At 41.3% G+C, this 19970-nt stretch overlaps 1 protein-coding gene across 2 annotated transcripts in view; it reads right to left on the bottom strand.

Annotated features, from left to right (window-relative positions):
- The window catches only part of LOC135207997 (chromatin-remodeling ATPase INO80-like), a 140642-nt gene that overhangs the window by 15656 nt on the left and 105016 nt on the right, over nt 1-19970 (bottom strand). For both annotated transcript variants that reach the window (XM_064240087.1, XM_064240088.1), the window contains exons 17-18: nt 14707-14801; nt 14397-14469 (exon numbers count right to left, since the gene is read on the bottom strand). In XM_064240087.1, coding sequence (XP_064096157.1) covers nt 14397-14469; nt 14707-14801 — 168 coding nt within the window. The remainder of the gene's footprint in view (nt 1-14396; nt 14470-14706; nt 14802-19970) is intronic.

The following is a 19970-nucleotide window of genomic DNA, read 5'->3' as shown; positions in this document are numbered from 1 at the left end:
CTCGCCACCATCCTCCAGCTCTCCCATTGGTTCCTGATGCTAGCCACCGCCATAAGATCCTGCTCTCCTGTTGGTCAGCATCTCTCCCATCATGCATCTACGTAGCAGCGTTCTTCTTCAGCCATTGCTTTGCACCAGCGTTATCGTATGCACGTGGAATTGGTTCGTTCACACATACGATTTAGTTTGTTAACGTAAATTCATGTTAGTGATTTCGTTGTACTACTTTATCGTGTTATGTGAGAACTTAATTAGTATACTACACAACTTAATTACGTACAGTATAGTCATGGGTCCCAAGAAAGTTGCTGGAGTTTACGGAAAGAAGAGGATGCTTTCTATGCAGACAAAAATGGAGATAATAAAAATTTATGAAGCTGGCATGCGGTTGAGCGTGATCGCTAAGGAATACAGCCGAAATCCGTCGACAATAGGCACCATCTTTAAGCAGAAGGAAGCCATCAAAGCAGCTACACCTTCCAAGGGCATGACTATTTTGTCCAACAAGAGGAGCCCCATGCATGATGAGATGGAGAGGCTGCTTCTTCTATGGATTGAGGACAAAGAAATCGCTGGCGATACGATAACGGAGACGGCAATCTGCCAGAAGGCTAGCGCTATTTTCAGCGATTTGATTGCCCAGGCCGAAGACGACAGAGGAGAAGGGACATCGACAGCAATCCCAGACTTCAAGGCTTCTCATGGGTGGTTCAAAAAATTCCGTAAATGGACTGTCATCCACTCGGTAGTGAAGAAATTGAAATTTTGTTAAAAATGTAAAGTATAAAGTAAAAAAAAATGTAAAAATCAAAAAAGACAAAAAAAAAAAAAAAAAATTTAATTTTAAGCTTTTTGTAAAGTTAAGTGTTACGGTTTTGTTAATGTGTTTCGTAAAGTTTAGTTTATGTTTCCTGACATTTTTACTCTGTTTCGTTAAGTGTACGTACTACGTAACAAATTTCCTGTTGTTGTCCTCCTCCTGTCGTCACTTTCAGAGATAGCCTCACTCGAAAGATAAGGTTCCACATTTTACTACATACGTACGTATGTACATACAGTATTTCTTGTATACCATGTACACTAATACACTATATTTACAGGTACATATTAGTAGTACGTATTAAGTTAGGTATTGAATGGTCCAAATTGTTGTATTTCATTGTTTATTGGTCAATTTAGCTTTATTATAAAATTTACTGGGGTGTTTTTGTAGGGCTTGGAACGAATTAGGAAATTTACATGTAAAATGCAGTTCAAGATACGAAAAGCTCAGGTTACGAAGGCCGCCTCGGATCGGATTAATTTCGTATGTCGAGGTACCACTGTACTAAACTTCAGTGAAAATCATCATGGATGATAACATCATGATACTATAAAGAATTCATAATGGACTTACCAAACAGAATACTACCATAGTATATCACATACACACCCTTAATTGACAAAACAGCACCAAAAAAACTAGTTTTGACATAGGAAAAACCTATTTTTGGTAGTTGTTGTTGAGTCTTCAAGGAGTTACCCTCCATGGTGACTAGACTAATAATAAAGAAACATCTTTTAGCCTGGTCTTTTAGCCGAGTAGTGTTGTAATGATAAACACTATGACACGAGATAGAGTATAATGGACTGAAAGACAAGAGGGCACTTTCTCTCATCTTCTGCGAGGCTGAGCCAAGTCAAAATCTAGAAGTGACTAATGCGCATGCACATCAGCCATCTTCTTTGCAACTGGTCCCGTTAAAAGACCATGGACCATTTCTCTGTTGATCAACATAGGATGATCCCTTAACCATTATTATTATAAAGAATTAGTTTATTCAGACCTCTGAGCCTAATAAAGTCTTTTCTTGGGCTGGTTTTCAAGAATTCTAGAAAAAAATGAGTCTTTCTTTAGAAAACTGGTTTTATTTAGGAACATTATAATCCTATTGAATAATTAAATAAGAAATCTTTGCCTTCAGCAAGAAAACCTTTTAATATTTGGGTTTCGAAAATAAATGCTTCTTTGTGGGTTCCAAACTGGACATTCAACTAATGTGTTGGACAGTCATTGGCATTTGGGATTCTTCAGGGAAGTGGGGGGTTTTGAGGACTCAACAGTGACTATTAAAAACATGTTTTTCCTACGTCAAAACCTGTTTTTTGATAGCATAGTCGCTGTTTTTGTCTTCAAAGAAGCTTTATACAGAGATTGAGAGGTGATGAAAGGCTAAAGTTCTCAAAATTTTTAATACCCACAACCCAGAAAGAAAAACTTAAACATTTCTGGTCCGAGGTCAAGCCACAAGTTTTGGTAACAAAAACCAATAAACTAAAGAAGAACTTGCATTTCTTTGGGGTGAATTTCCGTAATGACATACCTAAGTATGCTGGGTATGGTTGCAGTATTGTTGCACCCTCCCCTGCTATAGTCAGCACACCCACCTGTTAGAGAAGACCCCTGGTTTTCCACTGTAGTGCCTACGGGGTCAGGGCTAACCATACCACCTACTAATATACATAGTCGAACTTGTTTGACCTCATGGCAGTAATGTTTTAAGAATACTGTTTCTAATGACAACTCTGTAAACTCGGAGACATCTTCGTAAGAGAAATTTCTGATGAAGGCCAACAACGTACTTACTTTCCTAATATCATGCAACTTAGGAAAGGAGTGTGGGTTTGCCTTTTTAATGAGGGATACTAAAATGGTTCTTAGCCCTTGTAGAGAAAGAGGTTTATTTGTGCTGGGGTGTAGGAAAGTCAGACCTTCTGGATGTTTACCATGACCTCCCTCTAGGTAAACCTTAAATGCTTGAACTTGGCATAATGTTTTGTCTGCTAAACTAAGATTTCCTTCTTAAAGGATCCTCATTCTTGGCCAGGAATGATGGGCCAGTTTGTGTGATATATCGTCCCAATCTAGACTACTAAATACAGGCTCCTGATGTTAATGCAATCAGAAAGATAGCCTTTTGTGGCATGTGAATTGCAGTTGTATTGGGTCTGCTGAATTAAGGGGTAGATAACAGTCTAAGTACCTTGTTCAGGGACCAAGTATTTGGAAATCTTTCAGAGGCAGGTCTTTGTAGGGCAAAAGACCACATAAGGGAAGTGAACCACATAAGGGAAGTGACAATTTCTATGCTGGAGTCAAACCTGAATACATAAAGCAAGGGTTCTGTTAACGCTGCCTTGTATGCCATGATTGTTGTAACCGCAAGACTTTTGTCTTAAAAAATGTATGCTGTATAAGAAATATTAAAATTTTCTTCAAAAATGTATACTGTATAAGAAAATTTAAAAGCATTTCTATGGAAATCTCGACTGGGCTCTCAGTATAGATATACAACAAATCTTCCATATGGATTGGTATTGCCGGATAGATGATGTCCATAATTTTTGTACCAGGTACCTAGCAATGTTGGGTGAGTAGTTTTCATGATGGACAATAGTACTTAAAAAATCCATGCATGAAGGTCACTGCTCAGAAAGGAGGATGCGGAAATGATTTTCCTTCTTATTTTTTGGGATAGGACAGCGGACAGTAGTGGAAATTATCATTTCGCCCGTTGTTGAAGTAATAGGAACAATGCCTGTTTGGCCAATTTGGGGCTATTAAGTAAGCTGTTCCTTTGAAGGTTAGGAGTTTGCTCAAAACCTTAAAAATCCAGGGCACTGGAGGAAAAAGATATATCGTCTTCCACTTGTTCCAGTCTTGTAGGAAGATATCTCTTGCTGTTGCTTGACTGTCCAAATTTGGGGACACATACTGTATGCTGGGAGTTTGTGATTTTTGTATGTGGCAAACAGGTCCACCTCATGTTGTAGAAGTAGGTTGGCTATTGCTTGAAAAGAGTGGTTGCCCAATGCCCACTCTGTTGAGGCTGTCGTTTTCCTTGATAGAAAGTCTGTTATTACACCATGAGACTCTGTGAGGTGAATTGCAGACAGGTGCCATTTCTTTACTTGTGCCATCCGATGGCTACCATTATCATATTGAGAGGAGATGAGTGCAATCGTGTTTTCTTAATGCAGGACACTGCAGTCATGTTGTCTAGAACCAACAGAATTTGTCTCTTCTCGAAATTGATATGACAATTCCTCAGAGTAGCTGATCATCTCCCTGACACCTGATGATCCTCCCTATGTCCTCCCCAACCTGTCATCGAGGCATCTGTATATATTGTCACTCTTACAGATGGAGGAGTCAGTGTGACCTGTATTGTCAGATATTCCTTCTGGGTCTAAGGCCGAAATATCTCCCCAACTATCTGATTCTGTTGGTGACATCAGTCTCGCATCTTTTTTCTTGTGTACGACGGCCAGAATTTGTTTAAGTTTTTCAATTGCAATCTAAGTACTATTGGATCTACTCCTGATGCAAAACTGCCATCTGGAAACTCTGGGCTGCTGTACCAGAACCTTTTGAGATTTTCCTTATTCTGTTCTGGGTTTTGCTGAGGAGAGACAACATGCCCTGAAGAGTACTCCAACACAGTCCCAGCCACTGAAAGTATCTGCTGTGAATGTAGCGGGATTTTTTCCAATTTACTATAAAACCTTTTGATTGGAGTCTGTCGACCACTGCTCTTAGGTTTTCCAAGCATTCTTTTCTTGTGGACCCCCAGATTAACCAGTCATCTAGGTAAGCTAGCCTAGGTAAGCTATTAGCTGTAAAGGCAGTCCCCAGTCTGATGAATATAATTGAAAAGTGCCATAACCTTGAACATCGTAAGCCGGGGACTGCCTGTATTCTGTCTTTTCTGAGTTCTCGGACATCTACCATTACTAATTTTGTAAAAATTCTTGGGGTAATGTTTATCCCACAGGCATGACTTTGAACCTGAATTCATCTTTTCCTATCCGGAACCCTAGGAAGGGGCACAAGGGAGCGTCAAAAAGGACATGCCGGTACTATGCGTCTTTCAGATCTATAGAAACTGTCCAAGTCCCTTTTGGAATGATTGAATGTACTTGGGCAACAGTAGTCATCCAAAACTTTTAGCAAATAATGTGCTTTGTTCAGAAGAATCCTTTTTGGGAACACTAAAGAGATGTATACAGGCTATATACAGGCAGTCCCCAATTATCGGTGGGCCTCCATTCTCCGAGTGGTGCTGAAAAGTGAAAACCACCAATTACCAAAACTTGGTGATTTATGGCTCTTATGGTGCCAATATCCGGTTAATGGCGCCTATGTTAGGTATGTTATGAAGCCATAACTCTATTATTGGTGCCTTATGGGTGACAATAACTGGACCTCAGTGCATTATGGTGCCATAATTCTCCAATTTTATGACTCTAGACAGACGCCATAAAACTGGATCACCATCAACCTAGTCCACTGATAACCAGGAACTGCCTATAAAGGGAAAACTGCCTATAAAGGGAAAAATCTGAAGCCTGTTTATCAAATCCTAGGGTCTTGGTGTAAAACTAGGCTATTGCTTAGGATCATAAAAGGATGTGTTAACTTTGTTTTTACTTACCTTAGTTTAGTTACTACCTAATACAGGTTACCTAAATCACCTTTTGGATATGTAATCCATGGCTATAGGCCATAAACAAAATCTACTATATATGGTCTAAATTATTCTCACTAAATCTGTTTGACTATCATTTCATGTACACTACTGCCTAGGCTACTGTAGACATCATTATCTGAAAGGATTATTTATATTAGCTAGAACTTCAAGACAAAATGACAAATTCGTCAAATTTTGCACTTTTCACAAATAACAAACCCATGACCATAAGAAAGCACTGACCATGTGCTCAGAAAACAAATGCCAGGTTTTGGCTTTCAAACCAGAAATGAAACACTTGCTCTACAGTTTAAACTAACAATTTTTAACTTGAGCTTAAAAATGTTATTGTCATGATACAATAAAGTTTGTTCATACTTACCTGGCAGATATATATATGGCTGTATTCTCCGAAGTCCGACAGAATTTCAAAACTCCCGGCACACGCAGTGGGCGGCCAGGTGGTTAGTACCCATTCCCGCCGCTGGGAGGTGGATATCAGGAACCATTCCCATTTTCTATTCAGATTTTTCATACCACTGTCCCCTGAGGGGAGGTGGGTGGGTACTTTAATTATATATATCTGCCAGGTAAGTATGAACAAACTTTATTTATTGTATCATGACAATAACATTTTGTTCATGAAACTTACCTGTCAGATATATATATATAGCTGAATCCCACCATTGGAGGTGGGAAGGGACAGAATAGAAGGATTTTGGAAACACCTCAAGTGCAGATGATTGACATCTTGGTTCCTTACCTGTTAGCATAGCTGACTTCTTGATTACTGTCACCGAAGCCTGCTTTTGCTTTACTAGAGTTGCCAACAAGGTAGTGACCTGTGTAGTTGGTGCGCTCTAGATGATCTGTCAACGGGAGCGTGACCACAATGTGACTAGACCATATTGACCATACTGTGAGGGCAACGAAGCTAAAACCACCACCTGACCTAACCTATCGAAGTTAGTCCCATAACTTCTAGGCTAAAGAAAGGGAAAGCGCCTCAAGCGACCAACCCTTCAAAGTTAAAAGCACACCTACCCCTTTTCTATAGGATAGGATTCGTGCGGCTTCCTGCCCTCAATAATATTTCTACAGATAGTATGGTCTCCGCGACTCGCAGATCTCATATGTCGTCTTCACATCCCGTCGGGAGTGTGAAGCGAACACAGAGTTGCTTCGCTCAAACGTGGCACTCAGGATATTACTGAGTGTCATGCTCTGTTGAAATGCTTCCGAGGCCGCGCCCTCACCTCATAAGCATTCAATTTAAATGCTTTCAAATCTTTGTTCAAACATAGTGAATGAGCCTCTTTAAAAGAACTCCTTAACCATAACGCCAAGGCGTTCTTCGGACATGGGCAAGTCTGGTCTTTTTTACGGAACATGAAGATTGTCCGAATGACCTCAAACTTCTTTTGTTTTATCAAGATAAAACTTGAGAGCCCCGACAGGGCACAGGACTCTCTGTGGCTCTTGCCCAATAATTTGTACCATCCCCTTGATCTCCAGGCCTCTGGACCAAGGGTTAGACGGGTTTTCGTTCTTAGCAAGAACGGAAGGCTTAGAGGACGCGCCGAATTATGTCCTCTAAAGCCAAAACCTCTGATGATGGCTAAAACCTCACTAACCCTCTTTGCCGTAGCTAGAGTGGTTAGAAAATTAGCCTTTCTGGTCACATATATTAAGTTTACAGAAAGGAGAGGTTCAAAATGCTTTGACATCAGGAACTTCAGACTACGTCTAAGTTCCATGCCGGAAGCTTCGATCTAGACAATTTCAAGATTTCCACAGACCTCAAAGATCGTGAAGGGCTTTGTTGTTTGACAGATCCGAATCTCTGAGCCTAGAGGCCGTCAACAACATCTACAAACGTTGGGACTGCTAGCTTATCCCATACTTCAGACGGAAAGGGAAGGCGGTAAAGTAATTCACAGATGTCAGAGGTGGAGGAACAGTCATTCTTCCTGCCCTATGTCCAGAAACGGCCCACTCCGATTGGTACACTGCAAAATATGCAGCACTGCTTTGCTTTGGCAATGAGACTTGCAATTAATCTTGAAGATCCTCTCGCTTCTTGACAGTCTGAACGCATTCAGACTCAGAGCGGAGAGATTTTAGGTACCTCTCGAAGTGAGGCTGTTAGAGTAGACCGATTCTCTCGGGAAGGGTCCTTGGAAAGTGCTCTCTGAAGGACGTGACCTCTGTGAATCCAGCCTCTCGAAGGCCAACATGGGGCGATCAACGTCTTTCTCGCTCCCTCTGACGCCAGCGATTATCTTATTATATTTCCTAAGCTTTTGAATAGGGGAAAAGGGCTAACCAACTATCCCCATTCCATACTATAGGATGGCGTCTATTGCTACCGCTCTCGGATCGATAATAAGGGCGCAAACGTAGAGGAAGCTTCTTCGTCTTCAATATTGCAAAGAAATCTACGAAAGGACGTCCCCAAAGTCTCCACAACTCTCGACATACTTCTAAGCGAGGATTACTCAAACGTCAGTAGTTGCTGCCGTCGATCGAGAAGATCCGCACGGACGTGCAATCGTGTAACAAACCTCTTAAGGATCGTTACGTTCCGTGCCTATGCCGATAACCATCTCTCTCTTCTTGGGATATGAGAGAGCTGCGGAATTATCTGAGATGATTTGGACCACTCGACCAAAAACTCACTCTTCGAGGAACTGGAGAGCCAACCAAATTGCTTCCAATTCTTTTAGATTATGTGCCAGGACCTCTGTACCTCTGTCCGGATGCCTGGCACCCTCTCAGTATCACCTGAGGTGATCCTTAACCCATTGAGAGACGTTTAGAATTATCTCTAGATCTTTGATGTTATTTCAGTTCTCCTGTAGGAAAAACTGTAGAGGTCTGAATTGCAGTCTATTCAGGGAAACAAGCTTCTCCAGCGAGGAAATGGTCCCCAGCAGACTCATCCATTCCCTCACTAAGCATGCTTCCTTCCCTAATAAGGCTGCGCTTTGCATAAGCAGGAGAGCATTATTATAGTGCTATGCCGCGGTAGACTCGTACAGAATTCTGTTACAGTGCGGTAAGCAGCGCCGAACATGTCTAAGAGATATCTCTGTTGAAAGTTTCTTAGCAAAAGGAAGTCGTGTTTATTCATGATTACCAGAAATCCCCTCAACCCGAGGCGAAAGTCATGATTGTAGGGCAGAGATACGGTTCGTCAATCAATCCCGCGGGAGAGAGAGACGTAAACGACCAAGCATAACAACGAGCTACCTGATACTGAGTTGGAGACACTGTGACAGTTACAGGCAGCAGCTTATGTTCACCTTCTCGCAGTCTTATGCCGAGTTGCCAGCTATTCTATTCATCTAAGGAATAGATTTTCTATTATTTGAACAGAAACTCTCAAGTTGGCATATTTAAGCGAAACAGAATTCGCTAAATACAGAAGCTGATTTTGTGTTGTCGTAACATTACGCTTAATTAATCAAATGTTAAATCGGAAACTCCTGGAAAGTTGCCGGGAGTACCGATTAAATATACTGCGTCATCCACAATGACAGCAACCTCTCGTCTCGCACTATTCTGCCTGAGTTACCAGCTACTCTCTTCTACGAAGGAGTAGGTTTGTTACTATTATCGATCAGAAGGAAATTCTCAAGCAGGCATATTTAAGCGAAACATAATTCGCTAGATGCAGAAGCTGAGTTGGTGTTGCTGTAACAATACCTTTAAGCATTGTCCTTACACCGGAAACTCCTGGAAGTTTGCAGGAAGGACCGATTAAATACACTTAAAATAACAGTCCTTTCGGTTGCCATCTGTAGAGGTAACTACGATATGCGTATATGACTTGAACTTTACATTAGTAATATGACGTAAAGATAAAATACGTAAGTATTGTAGTCACTTGAACATCTAATTCTCTACTACATTCTTTCCTCGACGAGGAAGAGAGAGAGAATGGAAATCGACTGCCAAGAGAAGGAATTAATATTCAAATGGAAATCCTCAAGTGAGAACCGAAGATCGAAAAGGAAAGTTCAAGCTTCTTATGAAATTGGACATAAGACTTCATGGACATAGTCTATAAGTCTTTTTCCTGGATGAGCCTCTGACTAATGAATGAGAGCTCTTTCGAATTTTGTTACTTATCCGCTTATGCGATAAAATGTTATTAAGAACTTTGTCAATGAGAACTAACCCAACCCATTTGCATGACGGAAAGTAATCCAGGAATTCGAGCATATAGTCTTCCCGATTCCCGCAGAAATCGAGGAAGGGGCAGGATTCCTGATTAGAGACTGGGCTTACGACAGGAAGGACCTTAATGTTCCCCTTCGGCAGCGCAATCCCGAAAGCAGACGAGGCGTTTTATGACACCGAAATCTGCTTACAGTTTTCCTGGAATTCATCAAGTCATGGATTCTATTGAACGCTCCCTTCGTAGAAAGCGAAGTAGACATCTTGACGAGACCAAACTCCTTCCTCTTCTTCGACAACGCCCTCTTGAAGAGAGTTCTTGCAGGAATCCTGCCGAACGTCTTGATGCGTAGGACGCCTATCGTTCTGAAGAACGTCCTGGCAAGTGCTCTACCGAGCGTCATGACGTGTAGGATGCCGAGCGTCTTCAAAAGCGTCCTCGCTAGCGTCCTGGCGAGCGTCCAGATGTGTAAGACATCGAGCGTCTTCCAAAAAGCTTATCTATGTTTATGACATCGAGCGTCTTCCAGAGCGTCCTGATGAGCGTCTCTTCATGTAGGGCGTCGAGCATCTGCAAAAGCTTCCTCACATCGCAATGCGTAGGACGTTGAGCGTCTTCAAGAGACGTCCTCGCGAGCGTCTTACCGAGCGTATTGGTGCATAGAACACCAAGGGATCTGAACGGCATCTCAGAGAGGATCTTATCGAGTGCCCTGATGCATGAAAGGCCACCCGAGAAGCGTCCTGGAGAGCCGCACGCTGCTCCTGAAGAGTGAGAGCACTATAGGAAGACGTAAGGCTATCGTCTCCAAGATGGCCTTAAAGACCTTCGTTACCTTCTAACAAAGACGGTGGCCGCCTGTGCGACATCTTGCGTCTTAGTAATGCAAATGAACATATCCAGAAATGCGCTCAAAAAAAAGGAACGCCGAGCGTTCCGAAAGGCATCCTCGCGAGGTGCTTGCCGAACGTCCTGATTGCATTCTTTGAGCGTCTTGAAGAGCGTCCGGAATAGAAGAGCGACGAACATCAAGGGAAGCATCATAGTGAATGACGTGCGTCAACACGAGTAACCTGAGAGGCTTCCTGGCGAGGGGAGAGCCGCTCATGAAACGCGAGCGTCCTAAGCAGAAGTACGGTGATCGTCATCAGGACGAGTCTTAAGGACGTTCGCCACTCTTGACAAAAACGACGGCCGCCTGTGCGACATCTTGCGTCTTTGTCACGCTCATCGACACTGCAGAAGGGCATTTAAAAGGACGCCTGTGTGTTCTTGGGTATGAGGAATTCTTTTCCCTTCTCCTGTCGTAACCTAGGATAGTCTCCAGTGTCATCTCTGTCCGCTGACAGAGCGTCCCTTAGGGACGAGTAAGAGGCGTCTTGGCGAGCTCTTTGACTATGCAAATCAGCTTGCCGGACGTCAAGCTTATGAGCTTGAACAATATCCCGTTTCGTAGTAAAGCGAACGTCACATAACGTATACATAGCGCCATGAGGGGAGGAGGGAGGGGAGCGTCTTGGAAAGCAAGAAAACAATCCTTGCTACAAGAGTAAAGACGTTCCTTCCTCTCGATAGAGCGTTGAATGTCTCGAAAGGCGTCCTCGTGAGGGTCCTGCCTTAAGGACATTTTTAATCTCTTGACCAAGACGACAGCCGCCTGTGCGACATTTTGCGTCTTTGTCACTCTTATCGATATTAAGTCATGCTGAAGGGACGCCAGATCAGAACTCTGACGCTCCCTCCTGACGAGAGAGAGGACGTGAAGCATCCTCTTCTCTAAAGCTTCATTTTTAGAGGGTGCGAGTCCTTCCGAGAGCTCCAACCTTGCGGGGAGGACGCCTCGGAGGACGAGAAGCAATCTTTCATGATTCGTGCACGTGCACGATCTTTGGCAGCCTTGGAAGCGTCTTCAGGTCCTGCCGAAGGGACGCCAGATCGGTGGGGGTTCCCGTAACCCTCCTTCGGTTTTCAACTTGCCCCCTCCCTGGTCCTGGGAGTCCGACAGAGGTTTAGACCTAGAAGCATTATAGGACTGATCTGACGCCCCCTCCACAACACTAGGGGCAAAATCAACATCACTACACTCACAACACTGATTGGAGAGCGAGCACTTTTTCAAGCTTACTTGATGTAATCCACCATAATAGAAAGGGCATTACCTCTCACAGACACTTCCTCTAGGCCCGTAAGCCATACCACAGGGTTAGGCAAAATAAAGTCTACTGGAGGCTAGTAGGTTCATTATCCTAACTTCTGTTTACTGTGGAGGAAAACCTCCTGATTCTATCACGCTCTAATTTGCGTACATACGAATCATACGTCTTCTTTCGGAATCAGTCAACATTACACTACATTGATCTTTCAACAAAGAAAACATGTAAACGTCATGTATACTAAGCGAGTGTCTACCGAAGGTTTCGGTAGCCTCCCCTTACCCGTTGCAGACAACAAAGTCTGAAACTAAGCTAACTAGAATCAGACATCATATGCAATGAAAAAATTTTAATTAATTTATGATAGCGTATGCCTAGCCACAAATCCAAGTCAATCATTCAAAAAATAAATAGGATACTTAAGCGGCTAATGAAGTTTCAAAATCCTAGGCGGAGGTAATGGAAACAGGTGTTTTCACTACCGCGACAGAGAAAAATCTGAATAGAAAATGGGAAGGGTTCCTGATATCCGCCTCCCAGCGGCGGGAATGGGTACTAACCACCTGGCCGCCCACTGCGTGTGCCGGGAGTTTTGAAATTCTGTCGGACTTTGGAGAATACAGCTATATATATATATCTGACAGGTAAGTTTCATGAACAAAATAGCATTTAACTTTCAAGTTATGTGTTTCCATATGGAAAATACACGCAGTCACTGGTTATTGGTGGGGGTTACATTCTCAGCTGGGAGCTGATAAGCAAAAACTGTCGTTAACCAAAACTTGGCAATTTGTGGTTGCTTATAGCGACGAGTTTCGGCTACTGCCGCCAGTAACCAGTTAATGGTGCCTCTGTTGGGTAAGTTATGGTGCTATAAGTCTATTATCAGCACCTTATGGTGCCGATAACCAAAATTCAGCCTGATATGGTGCCATAAGTTGCCGATTTTATGGCACTACACAAGCCCCATAAAACCAGTTCGCCATTAATCGAGGAGTGCCAGTATTGAATTAAAGCAATGTTTGCTAAAAGAGCACTGGCAGGTAGTCTTCAAACTGCAAGGATTCGAGTAGTATGTAATGGTCCATGGTCTTTTAACCGACCCGGTTACAAAGACAATAGCAGACGTGAACATTAGTCACTTTTTCCAGATTTTGATGTAGATTAAACTGGGCTAAGCCTCACTGAAGATGAGAGAAAAGGCCCTCGTCTTTGAGTCCCTTATACTCTCACTCGTGTCATAGTGTTTATCATTAGGAAACAATACCTGGCTACAAAAAGAAGCTAAAAGATGTTTCTTTAATATTAGTTTAGTCACCATGGAGAGCGTTAGCACACCATGGAAGGTAACTCCTTTGAGGACAAAAACAGTGACTACGCTACAAAATGGTTCAACAGTTCAATAAAAACAAATATACTACTAAACTTGTTAACAGCATAAGGCCCTAAACTGCTGTTTAGGGGGAAGGGATGAAGCACTATTTTCAGATTGAATAAAAGGGAGAATTGTGGCCAATATTGGTTTTGCTTCTGTAGTTTTTGTATGCCATTATTTTATAGATGAAGATAACTATTCTCTAAATACAATGTATATACAGCAAGAAAATACAGTACAATCTCTCTAGTTTCTCCATTTTTAGAATACATGCTTCTCTCTCTCTCTCTCTCTCTCTCTCTCTCTCTCTCTCTCTCTCTATCTCTCTCTCTCTCCTCTCTCTCTCTCTCTCGCTTCTCTCTCTCTCTCTCTCTCTCTCTCTCTCTCTCTCTCTCATAGTGGGTGACCAACATAAACAAATACTTGAATTATACAATATTTTTTTGCTCTTTACTGTGCGATAGTAGGCATAAATAGCAACATAGTATGCTACTGGAAAAGAAATTCTTAGCTCTAAAAGTTGCAAAACAATACAATTCATGCTCATCTACAGGTATTTTCTTTAGACAAGTTATGGATATTTTTTTTTTTTGGCAAACTTCCACTTGACATTTGGCAATTTGTTTTTGCTGATTCGCTTTTTGAACTTGCTACAACAATTAAACCATTCACAGCTCCAAAATAGAACCAAACCATGTATCCTAGCATAACATGAAAAACAACTTTAAAGAGAATAATCCGTGGAAAACATTACAATTTTGACGTCACTTCAGTCTGAAAGGGTTAAAACACGACTAAAAACAATATTACTACAATACAGGTTGATGTAAATGCATGGAAAGGATGAAAACACTGAAGAATACAATAGTAATCTATACATCTGAGCTGTGAATTATAACAGAAAAAAATAGGTAAAAAGTAAATAAAACTTTAGGCTGGTTATAAAATTTGAAGTAATTCATGTAAAATTGCTAGTAAATAATAAAATTTATCTGGTACATCTGTAAGGTTGATATTTGTTAAAATGTTTGAATCTTGTTAGTGCTTCTATTTTGGTTTCCTATATTTATTATTAATATGCCATAATCTTAAAATTTTCATTTACTTTTCCCTTACACAATAATAGCAATACAATAATAAACAAAATATAAAAATTTTATACATTCAAAACTCACAGTATCAGCAGCAGTGAGGTTGATACCAACCCCTCCAGCTCGGGTGGATAACAAGAACACAAATATATCTGCTCTGAAAGACAAGATAATAAAATTATATTAAAAAATGAATTAAATCATCAAAAAATTAAATTAAAATGTTCATAGGAAAATTGACCTTTATCATTGCCTCACTAAAAACCAGAAGGAAACTCCCAAGTTATAAAACTGCTCAAGTTATAAAAACATGACAAATATGACTTATGTAATACACTGTATATTCTCTTTCTCATGCCGTATCATTCTACGTTTAAGTTACTAAATTCCTTACTTAGTCTGGAAATCAGCCACCATATCTCTTCGGTCTGATATCTTCGATGATCCATCAAGCCTCATGTATTTGTGCTTTCGATGCCACATGTACTCCTGCAATAAAAAAGTTTTAAATATAATTACAGAAATATATGGTGCATATATTATTTTCTAATGTTTTTTTTAATTCATTGCTTATGCTGCCCATTTTGTTTGTTAAGAAATGCTCCAAAACAATATTTCTTATGATAAATTAACATGGGCCAATTTACATCCAATCGATTTATGACTGGTTGTTCGTAACCAATTGTGTAGTAAGTCGACTACTACCTGTAATGTAAAAATATATCTGTCCTATTCTCATTAACATAATTTGTAACGTAACTATGGTAATTTTTTACTATCATACGATGGTTGAAATCAGCTGATCTGGCTGTATGCGTTTTCCAAACAAGTACTATATCATTACTACCAATACTTTTTGCATTCTCTTTTACTTTTTTAAACTTAACTAGAAAATGGGATACATTAAGAGATGGAGTGAAAGGGGTTAGCCTAACTAAAAAATGGAATAGAGGAAGAGGAGGAAAAGAGGTTAGCCTATTGTTATATTTTGGTCTCGTAAATTTAACTCGCATGATACGTGAGATAAATGATAAAATAATTTTTTGAGGGTGAAAATTTGGGGGTCGCATGATATGCGAGATCACGTGTTATGCGAGTATATACGGTAATATAATCAGAGATTGTAAGCAAGGAATCTGTGAGAACTGGCAACACCTGTGCAACCCTGTGATACCCAGTCTTTTCCTAACTGCCTTGGAGAGTAGATGCTAATGCTTCACTCTCCTCCCAAGCCAGTTGTGTTTTGCCCATGTTCTTTCTTTCCAGTGTGATTGAGTGTTTGTGTTTTGGATTATGGCTTCCTCTGAAACTACTCGTCCTCGCCACCGTATGTGTCCAGGCGTCCGAGGATTTCCTTGCTTGAGGTTTTCAGCATCTGTGGTAACAGACCCGCACACCACTTGCAGTAGGTGCAGTGCTACAACAAATCCTTGTCTGAAGTGTTTTACCTGGCCTAAGGCTCAGTGGAAGCTGTTTTAACAGGAAGAGGGAGCATCGGAGAGTTTCTATTCTTCCTACTTGGGAAGGCTTTGCTTCTACATGGAATGAGTCATTGGCTCCTTCTCCTTTGTTTGCAGCTAATTCTGTTGTTCCAGTGTCTCCTTCCTTTTCTTCCATTGATTCGTTGATGGAAGTATCAGGAGTGCCACAGGCTGCTGTTTTGTGTAATGTTACCTCTTCTCCTTCAGGCTCCAATACTCGTCCTGAAGGTTGGGAGGCTTCCTCATCATGATCTTGCCTTTCAGATTTAAGAGTCTTCCAAATTGGCGGCGGTTTGAGCATTGCTTGGGCTACAGGGTGCCCCTCCTTGGAAGGCTTGTTGATGCATTTCATGGAGTCCCGCGCTCCCCCCCTCTCCAAGCTCCTGCTGTCCTCCCGCCTCCCTCTGGCCTCTTATATGCTCGGTCGCATGGTGAGGCCATCGACTAGCTCTGGTCATATGGAGAGCATCCTCTCCGTCCATGATGGCAGTAGTAGCACCCGCTCACCCTCCCGTCACTGTGATGTCATCTTTGCCTGTTATGACACCATCTTCCACACTCGCTGATTCGTTAGAGGCCTTGTTTCAGGCGGTCTTCAAGTGGCTGGAATCTATTTTGGATGACACGGTATCGGCGTTCGCTGTGAAGGAGACTGTGCAGAAGCGGAAGGCCTCGCCTCCTCCCCCTGCCATGAAGAGATCTTGTGGAGAAGATGTCTCTTCTTCTTCTTCGTCTTCATCTTCCTCTCACACTTCATTCACTCGTCACCATCGCATCAGAAGTTGGAGAGATAAGGACTTCTCCAAGCAGAGGAGTGGTTCGCCTTCTCTTCCTTGCATCCGTGTTTCTCCTCTTCTCCATGATCGTCCAGCCAAGAGAACCTCTCCTCCTGCCCCTACATTTCGGACTAACATTTGAGATTCTGACAAGAGTTCCTGCACAGAGGAGTCTTCCTCGTCGTCTCTGCTCAACAAAGTCACCCCTGTTCAGGTTAGTATCCCGACATTGTCGTCTATTCACGCTCGAGTACCTACACTTGGACATGTTCGTGACTGTAGGAGTGTTGAGCCTTCGTCATCTGTACACAATCGAAGCTCTGGCCTATGTGTACGTGCGGATGTGGTTCAAATTGCTCCCACATCCTCTTCCTCGGCTCCTGTGTGTTGTCGTAACAAACCTGAGGTCTTAACATATACTGCCCACCTCTAGCTGTCCCTCTATAATTTTTTTTTTTATTCCTGGGTTGGAAAAAGACTGGGTATCAAGGGGTTTGGACACGGTCTTCGACCAGATCTCACCTCGTATGTGCAGGCGTTGCCAGATCTCACAGATTCCTTGCTTACACTCTATGATTGTATTAACCGGTTTACCAGCTGCACTTGGAAATATCCTATTGTTAAGACCTCAGGTTTGTTAGCTATGAAAAATACAAATTGATTCTAAAATTTGTCATTTTATGCAGGGTAGTTTAATAACACCAGAATTCTGCATCATTTAGCATGCCATAAGAAGAGCAAAGCAGGAGAATAGAATAAGGAGAACAGGCCTGACACTTAGAACCCTTCCCAAGAAATATGGATGACCTGCCCTGCCGACACCTCAGTATGGTATTTCTCAAAGGCAAAAATTTGTGAGCAAAGTTTCACATCTTTATGAAAACATAAAAACTGCACTAGAATCAATGTTACTTTTAAAAATAAAAGTGGTACATAAAGCTCTGGTCTAACGGACACTATTCTTGACTTGGACCGCTCCACCATGTGACACATTATCATGTGCCTTACGAGAACTCGTCTGAATCAATTAAAAAAATCCTAATTAGCCTACTAGTTTACTGATTTGTTATGTGGACACAAATAGCCTGGACATTTCTTCTTCAGAATCCCCAATTATACAAAGAAAAAGGTGCAAAACTCTGGCTTAGGGAAAGGATATGCTTTTATTGCTCTTTTTGAGTCAAAAGTGACAGATTACAATTGGTGCAGTAGATTAGTCTGTTTCCCAAAGTTTAAGTATTTGAGGCAAATAGAGGATTGTTTATTGAGTCATAGAAAACTTTAGCTAGCCTTAGTGGTGTGGTCATCACAGACTATTTTGGTTGTTTCTTCCACAATTCTCTATTTCTGAAGTCTTGCTGGATAATCTCTAAGCTGAGTGATCCAAAGTTTCCAGATTTACATGGAATTTGCAGAAGTGTGGCTGACACAGTAATTTTCTGCTGATGAGCTTTCTAGGAAGGACTGCCAGCAAGGAATGCTGTGTTAATACTACTAATTCAGCTGGAGGTGAGCAATCAATGTCATGTGGACATTAATGGAATTTTCAAATTTTGTATAAAGTCCTTGGTTGTTCAAGGTATTCATACACTTTCCAGTCTAAAGGGTCTGGTGGTCTTATGTTGTGATGTTGCGAGTTGTTATACAAACATCCCCTATTATTGGGGTGTTCCATGGCTGCCTCACAATACCCTCCATGTGATAATCTCTACTAAAAAGGGATACTATAAGCTTTCTGACTTTGTGCCTACCTAAAACTCAAGCTATGACACTGTAGTTGTTGTCAGACATGACTTGACTCTTCTGCCCTAAACATACTGACTGAAGGCTTTCATGGTTAGGAAAGGGCATTTAACCTCATGAGGTCTGTACTATAGCAATTATTTCCTGTAATAACTATGTAGTCCCATGCTGCCAGAAACCCCAGCAGAGAAACCATTATATCAAGAAGAACCAGATCTGCAACAGTAAAAATAAACCCTGAACTAACTGCAAGGATCTAGTTTCTACTAGAATATATGGTCTATCAGGGCTTGCCCCAGCTTGGCAGGGGGTTCTGTTCTCTGAAGAAACTCCTGTACCAAGGATAAAAATCTCTAACTTCTGTCCTTTGTTTGTTTTCTATAGCATCTAGTGTCCGCATCCCAGCAGAAATAAGTATCCCTTGTAGCTGGTTCCAGAACTAACTTTCTGTGAATGGCATGCCTCATTTATTTATGGTTAATAAAACTGGCATTGCAATGCCTAGGTAATGAAAATAGATAGGACAATAACAAAAAATTAAAAGGAGTTTCACATATTAAATAGATAAATAATCAAATACAGGCAGTCCCCGGGTTACGACGGGAGTTCTGTTACTGAGATGTGTCGTAAGCCGAAAATTGTCATAAGCCAAAACATCGTCAAAAACCCTAAGAAAACCTTACTTTTAATGCTTTGGGTGTATTAAAACTATGTAAACTGCATTCTTATTGCATTTTTCATTAAAAAACCTTCAAATATTGATTATTTTACATTTTTGGTGTCATATTTCTTCTGCCAGATCAGCGTTGTAGGTGTCGTAACCCTGGAATGTGTCGTAACCCCAGAAATAATTTCTGATTTATATAATTGAAAAGCGCCTTAACCTCGGAACGGTGTAAGCCGAACCCGTCGTAACCCAGGGACTGCCTGTACTATATATATATACACACACACACAAGTACCCTCCTACTTACAACTGAGTTTAGCTCCGACCAACAGGTCACAAGTCTAAATGGATGACAGTCAAGCCTTAGAAAGTCATCGACATACTGGGTAGGGCATAATATCAAACCTTTGCTTTGTAAAGTATACCTACATAGTGCAGTAATGTAATGTACAATCTTTATTTCAATCTATTTACCATTATGAACTTTTATTGATATATTTTAATCTTTAATGAAATTCATACGTTATACTATACTAGCTGACCAACACAGCACTGCCCAGGAATGTTTCACCAGTCCTACCACTCAAAACGATAGGATAGGATAGGATAAAAGATTAGTTTAACCAGACTAATCTTTTATCCTATCCTATCCTTTTGAGTGGTAGGACAGGTGAAATATGAAGTAAACCTCTGACTACCCCATTCACTGATCCAGTCAATGTCCCAAATGAGACAGGGCAGATTCATTTCTAGTAAGTGGACACCTTACTACACCCACGAGTTTTGCATCACTGGCATGCTGAACAATCTTGTTTTCCAGGCCAACAACCATATTGCTTGTACACACCAAAAAATAATAGTGGACTAAGAACACGTCATGTCTATGCCACAAAAATGGAACAAAAAGGCATAAAATCAAGTTAATTTACTAACTCAACAAAAATTCATGGTCATGCTCTTATACTAACCCAAGGGCATTTCATAACTTTTA

The sequence above is a fragment of the Macrobrachium nipponense genome, chromosome 34 (assembly GCF_015104395.2).
Source record: "Macrobrachium nipponense isolate FS-2020 chromosome 34, ASM1510439v2, whole genome shotgun sequence".
NCBI lineage: Eukaryota > Metazoa > Arthropoda > Malacostraca > Decapoda > Palaemonidae > Macrobrachium > Macrobrachium nipponense.
The sequence above is the reverse complement of the archived record's forward strand: the minus strand, read 5'-3'. Positions and strand labels throughout refer to the sequence as shown.